Below are 16,147 nucleotides of genomic sequence, written 5' to 3'. Positions count from 1 at the left end.
GGCCTTTGCTCTATGACATTTTTGCCAATGCGATATTGCCAAATGCAATTAAAATCTGTTCTTAAAATCTCACTCTTTGTTCTCTCCTTCACTGTTTTCTCTCAGTGATCAGAGTTCTCCCCTTCAGAATGACTGCTCTCGCATTTCACATTACGTGTGCACAAGCCCCATCTAGTGGTGCAGTGATGTGGCTGCAGGTTTATAATTATCAGCTTGCTAATAAATAACTCAGTGATTATAATAGGTCCAGGCTAGGGTAAAAATGTTACTTTATAGTCTAAAAATAAATTTATTGGGGAAATGATAATATATATGATGGGTCTAGCAAAAATCACAATGTAGACAGCTCATTAGTTTTGTAATTGAGTCAAAAAAAGTGATATGAAAAATAGTTAAATAAATCATTAAGTTTGTCTATCTTATAGTACTTTTACGTAGAGTCAGAGTTCAAGGACCAATTTTTTTAAGGGCCAGTATTCTTAAATAAGTTAAGGGTGTTACTTCATTATAGGGATAGAACTATTATTTTGTGCTGGTAATACCCACAGAGACTCATTTCCAAGGAGGAAAAACCAATGCTTGTATTTCAAGTTATTAAGGATATAGGAATACTTGTTAAAGGAAAAAGGAGACATCATTTTAAGTTTTCTTAGATAGCTTTAAAAGAGACCAAAACCCTCAAAATTATCCCTGAAGTAGCCATTTTGAATTATCAGAAATAAGCAAAATACTGTATTTTTGTTATAATTAGACTCAAAATCAAAGTTAGTATTTGTCTTTTGAGTGCCTCTGAGATGGTCACATCTGTGTATTTCCTAAAATGAGGCAGATAGGAAGGCATAGTTGGATGTTCGTTTTATAGAACTAAGAGCATAAATTCACTTTTATATTGGTAGAGAAGTTTGAAGTTTGGTATTTGCTTTTAAATGTATTATTGCTTGTATTTATGACTTATTTGATGTGGGACTTATGGTCAAAATGCAGGGAACCTTTACAATTATTGGTTATTATGTCATGATTTCTAGGGATGTGCTAAGGTAGAGAGTAGTGTCTTCACTAAAGCCTGCTTAAAATATAATTTATAGAATTTGATTGGCAATCTACAGTGTTTCATAGTAAATATACAAACCAGGGGTATCTACTGCTGATGCTCTTGGTCTTTTTGTCTAGATCACTCTGAATTATTCACCTTTATGTTTCTTCTTCCAACCACTAATGGTATTTGGTAAATATCAGGACACTCAATGTCAATAAACACATGCTTTAACTTCAGTTTAAATTTATTTTTATGCAGCTTTTTTTTTAAATTGTATTTTCTTACAGTGGTATTTGGTATTTGCAAAGTAAATTTGAAGTAAGAAAGAAATGGGAACAGTTGATTTTCATTCGAATTGCTTTTTGGTAAACTCTTTTTGGTAACTATTTTTACAGAATAAAAATTAACACATGTGATCTGATACTGTTTCATGTGTTATTTTCTGTGTAAAGTTCTGGATGTAATCAGATGCTGAAACATTTAAATCTCCATTACATTTGTATATGAATGTGTTTGTTGTTACTATTGTTGTAGGAGGGAAGCAGATTCAGGATTTAGGATTGCCATTGCTGTATTATAATAATACCCTTTCTACTCAACATTAAGTTTATTTTTCTATGTTATTAAAGGGTCTTCTCTGACTTCTTGCTCTTCTTGACATTAGGGGCCTTAATTATTGGGGGTTAAAATACAGTACAAAACAGAATAGTAAAATCATAATAGAAAAGGGGTTGTGGGTTCTTGGGCAGTAATATAAGTCTTGAAGGTCAGGAAAAGTGGGTGATTTAGTATTTAAATTAGAAGTTTCTTTTCTAAGCACACTAGATTTAACATTGAGCACAATAAATTGATGCTATGACTCTTTCATACAGACTTTGGAGGGCTGCCTCTTTGTCAGATCAGATTCTTTATTGCCATGGACTGATGAAACAGATATCAGATGGCTAATTGCAGTAGGAGAGGAAAAACTACTGACAAAAGAGATAGATCAAGAACTTGGCCTTGATATTTGAGTATCGTGAAGTTTCATTATCTAGGGACTGTTTGGAGCCAGCAGTTGTAATGCTGTCACTATTAATGAATGTATTGATGGCACCAAACTGTGGCTTATTGAAGTGAAGGTTAAAATATATGCGTGTCTTATAAAATATATTCTATTAAAGTTCTGAATGGAGACTTAAATAGATGTAACAAAATCTTATAAGAACTCATCAAATATTCTTGGTTTCTTTGTTATTTTCATAAAGCAATATAGCTAGTAAGTGTTTGCACCTGTTTGCTATGGCTTTTGCTTATGCTAATTTACAATGTGTTATGTTTGGGCTGCTGAAAAGACATGGGTATCCATATGTACAGAATAGCACTGATAAGAAATACATAAGAGATAGCACGTGGCAGTGTTGAACTTGGAACCCTTTCTGTGTGTTCAACAATCTTTATAAATTACTAGGCAGCCTGGTATATTAAAAAGGGCTTATAAGTCAGGAAGTGACTTCCAAATGCAGGCTATACCATATACTGCCAGAAGAGCTTTTGAGAAAGTCAGCTGGTGTCTCTGAGCCTTAATTTCCTCTCTCCAAAATGGGTTAAAAACAATGATGCCTACCCTCATAGGCAAAAGTATAACTTTACTAGTTAAAGCAACAGATATATCAGATGATAAAGCAGATATAGTCCCAGAGCTTTGCTTTCCTTTCCTTAATTGAGATTTTTCAAGCTGGATATCTGACTATGGCCTACCACTGGTTGCCAATTATCTTTTGTTGACTAATTGTTATTTATCTTGAGATCTTTATCCTTTTGGTTATTCTCCTTTTTATTCTTTTGATAATAAGATGCTCTTTCTTGTATGAAATTATGCTGATAGTAGATTGTAGTGGTTTTCAAACCTGTTTCTGGCAAAACAAGTTTGACAACAAAACATGGAGTCAGTTACTTCCTTTTTAAAAAAAAAATCATTTTTAAACTGACTCATGAAATCTAAAGGCTTGGGAATCCCATTTTTCTTGTACTTTTTGTACTGTTTGGCCTAACTTTCTAATGAATAAGGACTTTGTCTAACCAAGGTAGTGTCCAGGACAGATAGATATCCTAAGGCATTTTGCTACCTCGATATACTGGTGAATAAAGTTAACATGTCTGACATAATTCAATTTGCAACCAAGTAGACTGCTGCATATAAGTAAAGTAGAGTGTAGGTTAGTATGCAGTTTCATCCAACCAGATATACATTTATTTCTCTCTGACTGATTTTCAGGGAGTTGTAGTACAATGAGAGATATCTTAAATGTATACATTTTAATTCCATGTTAAGGAACTTTGTTCATTGTTAGGATCTTTCAGAGCCTGTACGTTATTAAGTTAGTTAATATCACACCAGCAAAGCATAGGGTTGTGATTCAATTAAAAGTTCTAGTCGGTAAAATTCTAGATGAAGGACTTTAGTGTATATATGGAGGCATAATTATTGCAGAATTGAGATCCAGAAGGGATTAAAGAGATCATAAAGACTAACCTTATGCTTGAGAAGCAGAAGTAGGACCAGAGACGTTGGCAGTATAGCTAGGAAACTTAGTGCTAAGGTAAAGAAAGCCTTTTAAAAATGAGGAAACCCTTCATGCATTGTTGGTGGGAATGTAAATTGATACAGTCACTATGGAGAACAGTATGGAGGTTCCTTTAAAAACTAAAAATAGAACTGCCATATGACCCAGCAATCCCACTACTGGGATATACCCAGAGAAAACCAGAATTCAAAAAGATACATGCACCCCATTCTTAATTGCAGCACTATGTATAATAGCCAGGACATAGAAACAACCTAAATGTCCATCAGCAGACGAATGGAAGAAGAAGATGTGGTACATATATACAATGGAATATTACTCAGCCATAAAAAGGAATGAAATTGGGTCATTTGTAGAGACATGAATGGACCTAGAGACTGTCATACAGAGTGAAGTAAGTCAGAAAGAGAAAAACAAATATCATATATTAACACATATATATGGAATCTGAAAAAACTGGTATAGACAATCTTATTTACAAAGCAGAAATAGAGACACAGATGTAGAGAACAAACGTATGGATACCAAGGGGGGAAGGGGGGTTAGGATGAATTGGGAGATTGGGATTGACATATAAACACTATTGATACTATGTATAAGATAGATAACTAATGAGAACCTACTGTATAGAACAGGGAACTCTACTCAGTGCTCTGTGGTGACCTAAATGGGAAGGAAATCAAAAGAGAAGGGATATATGTATACGTATTGCTGATTCACTTTGCTGTACAGTAGAAACTAACACACTTTATATTGTAAAGCAACTATACTCCAATAAAAATTAAAAAAAAAAAGAAATTAAAGAGGGGACATCACTACAGATCCCATGGACATTAAAAGGATAATAAAGGAGTATATGGGGAAAACAAAATAAAAATGAGATAATCCTTAAAGCTGAAATTTTGAATTCCATTATAACATATTGTGTAGATTGATAAATCAACTTGCTCCATTAAAATGGTGGCTACTTTATAACTGATACTTATTCATAATGCACATCATTAGCCTAATTACAGGGCTAATGAGGCAATGGAGTAAATGCTTAAAATGTTCAACATCAGTTTCTAGGTATTAAGAATGATACATTATAGCTCAACATTAAGTGTATATACATTTTATACTTTTTTCCTCACTTTTTACATCTTCTAAGTATGTGTTTCTCCAGATAGTCTTTACCTCAGATTTATCATGAAACCTTGAAGCCAGTAGTCATTTTTCTCACAACTTTATATATATATCTATATATATAGATATATATATTTTTTTTTGCGGTACGCGGGCCTTTCACTGTTGTGGCCTCTCCCGTTGCGGAGCACAGGCTCTGCGGTCGTGGCCCACGGGCCTAGCTGCTCCGCGGCATGTGGTATCTTCCTGGACCGGGGCACGAACCCGTGTCCCCTGCATCGGCAGGTGGACTCTCAACCACTGCACCACCAGGGAAGCCCACGACTTTATATTTTAATAGCATTTTCTATTTTAAATAATAATTGAGAAATTTATTTGCTAGGACAGTGACTGATTTAAAATTTCCCCTTACTGTTTTTTTTTTAATGATTACAGAATTAATACATGCATCACAGAATTATATAACTCAGAAAGTTAAAGGCTGCAAAATCTGATTTCAAATAACTCTGAACTAACTAGTGTTAACAGACTGGGAATTATACCTCAGATTTTTAAAAAATCTATACACATGCAAATATTTCTGTTTTTATAATAGTATAATCATATCACACATATTTTTAAAATAATTCTATATTTGTAGTCTTGATTACTAAAACCTTATGACTGTGTGTGTGTATATATATATATATACACACACACATATGTATGTGTGTATATGGTTTGTGTGGTATATGCATTTGAAATACATCACTCCACCCAAATATAACTATACCTTAAAATCTGGTAAACTAGCTAACATGATAGTTTTAGTCTTATTCTCTGGTACTTGATTCTAAAAAAATATTTTGCTGTATTTTATCCTGACAGGTTACTTTGAAATACAAATGTATTAAAAAAAAAAAGAAAGAAATACAAATGTATATATGCATACACACTTATACAATACATCCAATGTGTAGCCAACTGTCCTAGCAAGGTAAATATATACAAAAAGAAGAGAGGGACAAATGGGGGAATTTTTTTTTTTTAATTCCTGCATAGTCTTACCTGATTTCTTATTTGAGTTATCTGTCATATAACATTTTAAAGAAGTCAAAATCTGTATGGGAACATGATGATACAATGAAACAAACAAGTTTTTAAAGTATTTGTTCAACTTATATATTTTTTTTGTTTAAAACTATAGTAGTTTTTGAAATTTTCATGTAGAAAGCAATTGGGATAAATTTTTCAAGTGATGATCTCCTGGGAAATCTCTTTGCTAATTTATATATTTCCAGATAGTGGTAGTATTCACTTTGAGGATCTTAGAATCACCAGAAGTTCTAGCTGAAGAGAGATTCTGATTCAGCATGTCTGGCGTGTGGTCTGAGATTCTGAATTTCTAAGAAAGTCCCAGGCAATGCCAATATATTGCTGATCTCTGGAGTACACTTTGAAGAGGAAGGCTTTAGGACAAAACTTGGCAAACTTTTTCTGTAAGGGTCCAAGTGGTATTTTTGGCTTTGTGGGCCATGTGGTCCCTGTTACAACTCTTCAACTCTGCCATTGTAGCACCAAAGCAGCCAAAGACAATACTTAAAGGAATGAGTGAGACTATGTTCCAATAAAAAGAAATAGGTGGCAGGATAGGTGTACCTTAGCTTGCCAAGCCCTCCTTTAGGAGACGACTTTGAAATTAGATATTGCTTATAAAAAATTTCTAATTTTTGGTTAAAAAGTATATATATGTTTATATATATTCAGTGTAAGATGGAGTGGGCTTGTTTGTTCAGGTTAGTTTTATAGTTGTTAGGACGTAACACACATTTCTAAAAATCTCATTTTACACTACTTTATACTAATTTATAATAATTACTGCACACCTAAATGGTGAACATAATAACTTTCCCTGAATATCTGAGTTTTAATGAATAAATGATGATGATGAAGTAGTGATGAAAGGTCGGCTAAAGGCTGTTTGAACGAACAGGAAAGCTTACAATTTGAGGATGTTTAAAATTATAACAAAATAAATGAGTTATAAAAAAAACCCATTGTATTAATTTTACTCACTTCTTTTAGATTGCGAGTCTACAAGTTACTTCCTTGCCAAGAATGGGAAGAATTTTTCAGGGTTAAGAAATAGACTAGGAACTATAAGTAAAACTAGCTTCCTTTTACCAGGCCTTGTACAGAGAAGGAAGGATGAAGTGCCTGCCCTGTAAAATTGCAAAGTTATAGAGGTCAAAGAAAGGTCAGGTAGGAGAGAGCCTGGAACTAACGAAATGTTGTAAAAGCAGAAGACCTGAAATCCATTCTAAAGTAGGCCAAGGGCTGTGATGTTCCATATAAAATGGATCAAGAGGCAGAGCTGAATCATCCAAAGTAAGATCTGAGTAACTAGAGTTCACAACCTTTGTAGTCTGAACTAGAATCGTATTAGCTAGCACTATCAATCATCCATCTGTCTGTCTTACATCCCTTTCCCATTTTTTTCTGTAGCTATTCTAAATCTTCACTTTGCATTTTAGTTTTCAGTGGACTTCACTTCCAGTTTCATGAAAGGTCATCATGAGAGTACTTCCTGCTTCTTCCCTCCCCCTTTCATGATTACGAACTTATATTTACATCCACTTTCATCATACCACCCATTCCTTTTATCTCAGAATAAAGTGTTCTTCTCCCAATTTTACTTCCTTTGTTGTAGATCCACCGCCCCCCCTTCCCACCACACCTCCCCTTTTCATATACCTTCAGCCTTTCCTTTTATATCCAATATTCTTGTTAGGATATTTTTTAAACATTCAAGTTTCTCCTGTGTTAGAGAAAAAAATCCTCATGCCCAGATCTCTCCATAGCTAAATATCTTATAAGACTAGAGAAGAGATAGTCCCTGTTTCACAGTGACTGTAGGTGCTACCACATGTGTCGTGTGTTCACTCCTACACTACAATTTTTCTCCTTGAATTGCCTGCAGAACTCTTAATTACAAAATTTAACTTTCATTTTCAATCCATTATTTGAAACGGTTTATCATTCCTTTTCGAAATGCCTTTCTTTCTTAATTTCTCTGGCATCACTCCCTCCTGTCCAGCTTTCTGATCACTATTTCTCACTTGTGGAATCCTGTTTCATAAGCTACTACTTTGAGTAGCAGAAGTCTGGCCAAAAATTTCTTAGTCTGTCTAGCCTGTCTTGAGCCTCTGTCCTGAGAATCTTCCTTTTGGTTTTCATTTGTATTTCCTGTTGCTTACTGGGAGTTTTTACTTCAGTGTCCCACAGGTATTTGCAGTTTAGCACATCTTAAATTGACTTCATTATTTCCCACTTCCCACCGACCTGTACCTTCTCTTGGGTTCCCTATCATGGTGAACGGTGTTTCATCCAGCCAGTAACTCAAATGAGAAACTTGGCATCACCTTCAGTTCTTCCTTCTCTCCCAGTAACTCCAGCCAGTCAAGGATAAAAAATAATGGTTGACATTTATTGTGTTTATGATCGTGTGCTCAGTAAATGGGAGGCACTGCAACAAGTGCTTGTTAATAGTAACTCATTTAGTCTTCACAGGAACACTAAAGAGAGGAATTATTAACCTTATTTTAAAGATGGGGAATTAGATTTCCAGGTAGGCTAAAGTAGTCCTGTAAATAATAGAGCCATGTTTAAACACCCTGTGGAATGAAAGTTAGCTTTCCAAGTCTTTCACTCTCACCATACCAAACTATTAACGATTTCCTGCATTCTCCATTGTGTGTTGCTTCTGCACATATTGTATTTGTTTAGAACTCTAAATTAGTCATACTCAGTTTTAGCTCAGGTGTTGACTCTTCTTTAAAATCTCTCCCCTTCTACAAATCGAATGGCTCTTTTGTCTTCCAGGTAATGCTGTCTACAGAACTTTACTTAGCACACTGTGTGACTAGACACATCTTTGAGGACAACATTGATTCTTGCTTACTTCTCTGTCTCCCATATATAATGCCTGATATAGGAAATTCATACTGTAAATTTTGGTGAAGTAAAATAATGGAAAGAAAGTTAAGAAAATTATAAAATAAAGAACTTTAGAGTATAAAGGGTGAATGTAATATATGTTTTTTTCTAAATGAGAGATATAGCATTTCCTCAGTGAAGAAAGCTTTCTCTTTGAAATTCTAACCCTTATTTCTTAAATAACACTGGTAAAGTTATTTGGAATACACACAGTTCCCCAGCAATTTCTGTAAGTAATTTGTTGTATCATTTTGTGTTTCTGAAAGAAACATAAAAAATGCTTGGTAAGTGATTGAAATATGGTGAGGTTTAGTATTTTCTTTCAGATTTTGGGTTTGGCTTAAGAACTTTTGACTCCAGATAAAGAACTGATAGTTACTCCAACCAAGCTCACACAGCTTAAAATTCTTTAGGAATTAGAGATTTCTTGGCTAGGTATAGAATGAGAAATAAAAGGCAGCTCAGATGTGTGAAGAAGGAATAGATTAGTACCAGCTAGTTCATCCTGTCTCCTACTGAGTCAGTCAGACACAGAAACAAATAGCCAGCTGGTTCTTAATGTAGGACTTTAATATAATTTCCTATTCTGACAAGCAGAGAGCTTTCTGCTTAGAGCAAAATCAGTTGGCAGTGATGCTACTGTATTAAATTGCAGGAGTTCTGTCATAAAAACATGTCTGAAATGTGGGAATATATGTGAGGGAAAGGAAATACAGGAATTAATATGGTAAGGAATGAAGATTTCAAGAACGTGGAGTCTAGTATGTAGTACAGAGATTCAGTTTGGAGTCAGCCAAACCAAGGCTAGAGTAAAAACAATAAACAACATGAAATGAAAAAAAAGCTGCTAATCTGTTTGGTCTCTCTCTTAAATAAACAAAGGTAATTTATATGAAACTTTTGACAGTGGCTTATTCAGTGCTTTTATTTGTGGTTCAAAAGTAAGAGCATAGTCACTTAAATTGCCAGAATCATTGAATTAATTTGAATCTTAAATTTGAAATGTATTCCATTCCTGAATAAATGAAAATAATTAAGGTATATGATGATTTATTCACTTTACAAGTTTCTGTTAAATATAAATATATTGCTAGAAAGTACATTTCCAGACTACAAAATCTAGATATAAATAGTGGAAGTCTGAGTTCTCTAGTGAATTATAAAGGGAGGAGTGATTAAGAACTCATAGGAAGAGGGTAATACCAAGCAGAAATGCACACAAACCTATAATTCTTCAGTCTCATTCTTCCCTCCACCTCCTGAGTCTGCTTGTATGTTATTGTTTTCTTCTCTGTTTTGGATTGGGGATGGGTCTGGATTTAGGTGTTTTACTTAGAAGGAAGGAAGAGTTGAAGTAGAAGATGAAAAGAATTTTTTAAAATCTCATCTGTAGCGAAGCTTTCTTTTCTGTACTAGATAGTGGCTAACGTTTATTGATCATTTGGTATGTGACAGACACCTGATTCTCATAAAAACTTTATAAGGGTAGATTTTATTTTCATTTCCATTTTGGGAAATTGAGGCTCAGAGGTCAAATAATTCTGGCTTCATACCCCTTGTAAGTGGCAAAGCTTGGCCCTCAAACCATCTCTGTTTAGCTACAGAGCTCGAACTCTTAACCACTAATAGGAACCACATGAGTACTTTTTTGTAGGATTCTTTATTCTTAGAAGGGAATTCTTTAGAACCAAAACAAAATAGTACCTTTTTATAACTAATCTTTTAGGATATGGAAATAGTTCTATTATAATGAGCCTTTCTTTGTAACCATGTTTTCTCTAGTAATTTTTTCTTATTGAGCAATATCTCCCATTTCCATATTGATTTCAGAAATGTACTGCAGTGGACTAGAACTTTATCTCAGGATAATAAAATCCATATTTAAGAATCCTAACATTTACTTTGGGAAACATTCTGGTTTTGTCATTGAGTTCTCTGTGTATTTTTCTACCTATTTTTAAATGGTCAACTGAATAGTCAGGTCTTAAAATTTTGGATTAGTATGTTAAGTGAGGTCATATATTAATTTTCATTATATTTGTGTGTCTCCTGGATTGATTCTTTGGGACTAAAATATTTATGTATTGATAGTTATACTCCCTACATCATTGTTTCAGTTTAAGCACAGGTAATGTTGATGAATTAACCAATTTTAATAGGTAGGAAAAAAACTACATAATCTCATTCAAGTGTTTTTACTTATTCTGTCTTTGCTACTTGAATAGTCATAGAAATTTAAAACTGTAAGGGATCTTAAGTTTATCTGATCCAGTCCTTTACTTGATAACCATGAAATCTTAAGTGTGTAAGTTCACTTCTCCTGGTTTTGTCCTTTTCCCTTTATACCACAGTATCTCATTTGCTAGTCCATTGCCACATCTTTGAAAATTGACATCAAGGGAAGTTGACCTTGTTAACTCTGTTATTTGCTCTGCTCACTTGTATTTTATATCCAGTTGACAAAAAAGCATTTTGAGCAAAGGGGTATTTTAGGGAAATTAATCTGTACAATATGTTTTAGGTATAAGGAGAGAATGACTTGGAAAGAATTTCATCATGAATTTATTTTCTCAGTCACATTTATATATGAAATAATAATTGGGCAATAAATACATTAGTTATGAGAAAAATAACTGTTAAAACCACAACAACAAAATCTGTAGGTCTATTAAAATTAAAAAAGACTGACAATACTAAATGTTGGTGACACTGTGGAGCAACTGAAACTCCCATATGTTGTTGGTAGAAGTGTAAAGTAATCAACTATTTGGGGGAAATGTTTGATGCTTTCTACTAAAGCCACATTTATCATACATCTACCTTATAACCCAGCAATTGCATTCCTAGGACTTCCCAAGAGGAATGAGTGCAGATGCTTACCACCCACCACAGGTGTGTACATAGTATCATGTTCATAGTAGCTCTCTTTATAGGAGCGCCAAATTGGAGACAACCTGAATTCCCAGTAGTAGAATGGATAAATAAATTTTGGTATTTTTATACAATGGAGTACTAAACTGTAATACAGAAGAACACACCAGTGCTACTACAGCACCATGGATGAATTTCACAAACACTACTTGAGAGAAAGAATGCAGACACAAAAGAATACATCATGATGCCATGTAAATGGAGTTTCAACAGCAGGTGAAACAAGTCATCATGATAGCAGACAGTGTGGTAGTTATCTGAGGGTTTGAGTGAGGGAAGGTGGATATTGACAGGGGAGAGGAACAAAGGAGCTTTCTCTGGTGCTAGAAATGTTCTGTATTTGATCTGGATGGTAGGTACATGAGGGTATACCATAATAAAGATTCATTGATCTGTATATATGTTAGGCATTTGCACTTTACTGTGTATATTTTATTTATTTTTTATTTTTTATTTTTTTTGCGGTACGTGGGCTTCTCACTGTTGTGGCCTCTCCCGTTGCGGAGCACAGGCTCCGGACGCGCGGGCTCAGCGGCCATGGCTCACGGGCCCAGTCGCTCCACGGCATGTGGGATCTTTCCGGACCGGGGCACAAACCCGTGTCCCCTGCATCAGCAGGCGGACTCTCAACCACTGCGCCACCAGGGAAGCCCTAGTGTGTATACTTTAAAAAGTAAAATGCATATATATAAAGAGAGATTGAGTAAAATAGGCACCATACTTAGTCATAATTTTTCAATTCAAAATGTGCCCTCTACAAGAAATAAATGAAAGGCTTTGACAAAGGGGAATCAAGATACCTTCAGCTTTTTACAGGACTTCAAAGATCACAAGAGGCATAGGAGGGAAGACTTACCAGGGTTCTCTGTATCTTCCTCGGGAGAAAAATCACAGTGGGTGTTTGAAAAGGAGATTTAAATCAAGCGATTTGTCAGATTTTTAGTCCCTTGCCTGGCAGTACATGTGTGACAATGGCTACAACGTTCCCTGTGGGAGTATGGTGTGTTTGAGATGGTAGAAAGACTAAGAATCACTGCTCTGGAGTATTTCTTCATTGCCATTAGATTTCCTTGTTGTGCCTGGTTTGTGACGGTCACTAAGCATTTGAACTTGTATATCTCAGTAAAGTTCAATTATATCAACATTGTAGTTATTATAATTTCCTAAAGTTCAGTAAACTGTACTTTAGAGATTCTTCTATTTTTGTGGGAATGCAGGTTCTCAAACTAGTAGAAGAGAACAATTAACTCCTGAAATTCTGTTCCATGATTAACTTTGTTAGTATGAATTTAAATGTTCTCAGGTCAGTAGTATTTTTTTTTTTTACAGTGAATGATAATGCTGATAGTTATGATTAGATTTCTTTTTCCTAATCAATTTTTGGAGGAATTCTTTTTTTAAAAGGAGCAAAGCATTTAGTGTATCTATTTTATTTTACCGTACAGTAGGTAATACAGCTAGGTAGATTAGCCCTTAATGGCACATGAAAAGCATCTTAAACTAGTCCCAGTTGAGTAAGATTGAGTGGAGAGAGTAAATAATAACTCCCATGGACCAAAACAGGGGGCCATCAGGATACGTCAGGGTCTTCTCTAGTCTCAGGTGAATGCAACGGGGTTGTTCTTCAAAGAGAGTATCTTCTATACTCTCTGCCACTGATCTTACTGGACTGGAAATCATTATAATGAGGTGTCTTCGGATGTTAATGTTGATCTAAGTACTTCCCTGGCTTTGATCTGTGCTTAGGAAAGAAGAGGACAAGGAGAATGATAACCCTCTCAGCCCAGGGCCCTTATTACTTAGGACTTTCCATTCTTAGTACTGCTGGTGTGTACCTCCTCATATGTCCTTGATTTGGATTGCTCCCGTGAGAAGATTCTTTTCTGTCTCTGACACCAGTTGGACCCTACCTTCTATTCTTTTTAGTATGTCTCATCCTTATTAGGATAAGCAAAGAGTATTATTGCAATACAATTAGTGCAAGGAGTGTTAAGAAAATGTAGTAAAATAAGTAAAATTGCTGCTTGATAGAGGGAACAAATGTCACATGAGCTATTTGGCTCTCATAGTAACCATTAAACAGTGTCTTTGCTGACACCTAGGAACTCATTGAAAGCCACTTAAGTAACCTATTGAGAACTGAAATGTCTATAAAAGACATAATCGGATTTATGACTCACATATGGACAAGTGCTGTTTTTAGTGCTCAAAGAAAAAGTAGAATTCCTTCATGTAATCTAAAAAAATGGTACAAACAGGACAAATACTTGAAATAATATGTATTTTAAGTTATAAGTGAGAACAAGAGAGTGGGGAAACACAATGCTAATTTAAATGAAAGAACATGCTTGTAATGTAACAAGATATGTACCTTAGAATTAGGTGATGGTACACGCATGTGATTATGAGGCACAGTAAAGAAGTTATAGGGATCAAACTGAGCATTTTGCTCTAAGTAATGAAATTGAAAAAATTACATTTGATAACCAAGACTTATATTTGACAGATCTATTACTAATTCTGAAGATGTCTAATACTCTTCTTTAACTTGTATATTAATGTATAAAAGATATTTGGGAAACATGTTTCCAGATTGTAAGCATATTTGATAAAAACTGATGGTGTTTTTGTTATACCAAATTACATTTTCCTTTTTTCGTTTGTTTTTTTCTCCCCCTAGGAAACTGACTGGACATTCTTTCCACATGGGCTATAGTATGGCAATTTTGAATGGCATTGTAGCTGCTCTTACTGTAGCTTGGTGCCTCATGTAAACCCACACTGAAGCAATATTCTTGACAAAACTTAGTCACGATTGCTTTGTAATAACAGGGAAGAACATCATTGCCTACTCAGAAGACCAAGAAACCTGCTGCTCGTTATGTGCTTCAGATACGTGTCATATCATCATCATTATGGAGGACTTTTTAAGCATCGTTCTAGAGCCTAGGCATTGGGAATATCTAAGTATTAAGTTTCAAGTAATGCTTAAAAGTGTAAGACGTTTACCTCATCTTTTTACTTTTGTGTGCATTGTCCTTATAAGTTGTAGAACACATTTTAATGGAACTCAAACCCGAAAACTTGGATGCAGAACATCCTGTATCAATGCCTGCCTTCTCATGTATATGTATATACTACATTTTTGCTAAGAAATACTGATAGTACTGTTTGAGATAGAAATATTTCTTATTTATTCATTATATTAGGAAAGCAAACAATGCCTACTACTTTGACATTTTACAGAAGCTACTTTTAAATCAGAATATTTAGTTTTCGATATATAGAAGGTGCATTTATATTTTTTAATGGGCTATGGTTCTTTATGTGGTTTTTTACATATTTTCCTACTATATCTTGAATTTGTATGTTTTTAAATTGTTACATCTAGGCAAATGTAAATGTTATTTTTTAGCTCGTGCAAACCTTAATACCTACCGTTTTTAATAAGTATTTTGTCTTTTAAGAAAAGCACACTGGCCTGAGTTTAAAACTAAGTAAACTTATTTTAAAAAAAACAACAAAAAAGTTTAATTATTTAAGCCATGAAAATATTCAGGAAATTTAAAGCTATTCACTATTTCCATTTTCACAATTCCAAATATTTATCATGGTGTATATATGACTACTTCAACAAAACTGATATTATCTTGTTTTTAATAAATATAAACCTGAAGTTTTTATGTTTAGAAATGCTTGAACTAGTTTGTTTTTAATCTCCAAAATTTGGTTACCAAAATAGAAAAGGTATTTTGATACAGTGTGTACATGTATAATTTTTTAATGTATAGTTTCCTTATTTTCCTATTTAAATGTTCTTTTGTAATTGTGCTGTTTTGTTTTTTCATAGTAATTAAGCCTTAATTGTTCCCACTTCCTTTCTAAATACCTGTTTAGAATAGTCACTTCAATTTTAGAAAGATGGACTATTTTAAATACTGTTTTCCCTGGCCACAGAAAAACCTACATTAGGATAGCATTGTGTAGCAAAACTGCTTATTCAGGCCAAATGGGAAATGAGTATCTGCAGTGTGTTCCTGTTATCTGCTGATTGTTGTTACTGAGTAAACGATTTAATAATGTTTCTAAAAGTCTTAACATTTTTTTACTGCTCAAAAACCTTTTATTGGAAATGCCAAATGCTGCTCTAATTTAAATTATCTGAAGTGTTTAGATTAATATGGGGGGAGGTGTAAGATATACACACATACATATACACAAATCCCATGGCTTAAGTATTCCTTCCAGAGCGGTTGTCATATGAACCTATTTTCACTTCCTGCCTTCCTCACCCAACCTCCTCCTTTCCCCCTAACCTTGGCTCTAAAGGGCTTTTCTCTCCACCTCCCAAGTCGTCCCCCCTCCCCCACCCCATCATCAAATTTGGATAGCTTCTTCCAGATCTTTCTGTCTTATGACTAAGAAACATATAGTAGACCCTTTACATGTAAATATCTGTAAGACATTATATCTATATATAATATAGATATATATCTGTAAGATACTTCTTCCG

At 34.4% G+C, this 16,147-nt stretch overlaps 1 protein-coding gene across 1 annotated transcript in view; it reads left to right on the top strand.

Moving 5' to 3' along the window:
- The window catches only part of ARL6IP6 (ARF like GTPase 6 interacting protein 6), a 44,421-nt gene extending 28,703 nt beyond the window's left edge, over positions 1–15,718 (top strand). Inside the window, exon 4 of the mRNA XM_030852779.2 lies at positions 14,315–15,718. Coding sequence (XP_030708639.1) covers positions 14,315–14,408 — 94 coding nt within the window. The 3' untranslated portion in view covers positions 14,409–15,718. The remainder of the gene's footprint in view (positions 1–14,314) is intronic.
- The last annotated feature ends 429 nt before the right edge of the window (positions 15,719–16,147 follow it).

This window comes from Globicephala melas, chromosome 7 (genome assembly GCF_963455315.2).
Source record: "Globicephala melas chromosome 7, mGloMel1.2, whole genome shotgun sequence".
Taxonomy (NCBI): domain Eukaryota; kingdom Metazoa; phylum Chordata; class Mammalia; order Artiodactyla; family Delphinidae; genus Globicephala; species Globicephala melas.
The sequence above is the reverse complement of the archived record's forward strand: the minus strand, read 5'-3'. Positions and strand labels throughout refer to the sequence as shown.